General features: G+C 64.2%; 2 protein-coding genes across 2 annotated transcripts in view; one reads left to right on the top strand and one right to left on the bottom strand.

Moving 5' to 3' along the window:
• DES (desmin) overlaps window positions 1-110 on the bottom strand; it is a 13,036-nt gene extending 12,926 nt beyond the window's left edge. Inside the window, exon 1 of the mRNA XM_009328253.1 lies at window positions 77-110. Coding sequence (XP_009326528.1) covers window positions 77-110 — 34 coding nt within the window. The remainder of the gene's footprint in view (window positions 1-76) is intronic.
• Window positions 111-667: 557 nt separating this feature from the next.
• The window catches only part of DNPEP (aspartyl aminopeptidase), a 21,397-nt gene continuing 21,316 nt past the window's right edge, over window positions 668-748 (top strand). Inside the window, exon 1 of the mRNA XM_009328252.1 lies at window positions 668-727. Coding sequence (XP_009326527.1) covers window positions 668-727 — 60 coding nt within the window. The remainder of the gene's footprint in view (window positions 728-748) is intronic.

Raw genomic sequence — 748 nt, 5'->3', positions numbered from 1 at the left:
CCAGGGTCCCGGGAGCTGGTGGGTGCCCTGCAGGCTGCAGGACCCCGCCTGCTGCTCACCCCAGCTGCCCCCATACCTTCGGCCACGCCAGGGCTCGGGGCCCGCGGCATAGGCGCGCAGCCCGTCTGGTTGCCCCTGGTCCCCACCCGTGTCCCCAGGTGATGGGGATGCTGGGGATGATAGCCTGTCTCTGAGCAGCACAGGGATGCTGGGGGTCCCTGACTGCCCCGCAGCATGTGTGGATGCTGGGGGTGTCCAACTATCCCCCGTAACCTATATGGATGCTGGGGGGTGTTTGCTTGCCCCCCTGGGTCTGTGTAGGTCCTCAGGGTGAGTTGTGGCATCTGTGGTCCACAAGGACGCTAGGGGTGACCTGTTGCCCCTGGGGCCATGTAGATGCTGGAGGAGACCAGCTACTTCCATGTCCATGCAGATGCTCCAGGCATATGCCTGCCCCCGTCACTCATCTCCAGCTAACCCTGTGATCCGTGGGGATGCTGGGGGTGTTCACCCATCCCCGCAGCCCAGGGGCAGGCTGAAGATGTCCACTTGCCCTCGAGGTCCATGGGGATATTCACCTGCCCCTGTGGCCATGGGGGTGCCGGGGGTGCCCAGCTGCCATCACAATCTACGTGGATGTAGGGATGACTGGCCACCCTCATGGCCCATGAGGATGCTGGGGTGTCTGTCTGCCCTCCTGCAGGCCTCAGCAGCATCACCCATGCCAGTGAGATGAGGTAGCGGTTAC

The sequence above is a fragment of the Pygoscelis adeliae genome, unplaced genomic scaffold (genome assembly GCF_000699105.1).
Source record: "Pygoscelis adeliae isolate BGI_AS28 unplaced genomic scaffold, ASM69910v1 Scaffold577, whole genome shotgun sequence".
In the NCBI taxonomy this organism is placed as follows: Eukaryota; Metazoa; Chordata; class Aves; order Sphenisciformes; family Spheniscidae; genus Pygoscelis; species Pygoscelis adeliae.
This window is presented reverse-complemented; position numbering and strand designations above follow the sequence as displayed.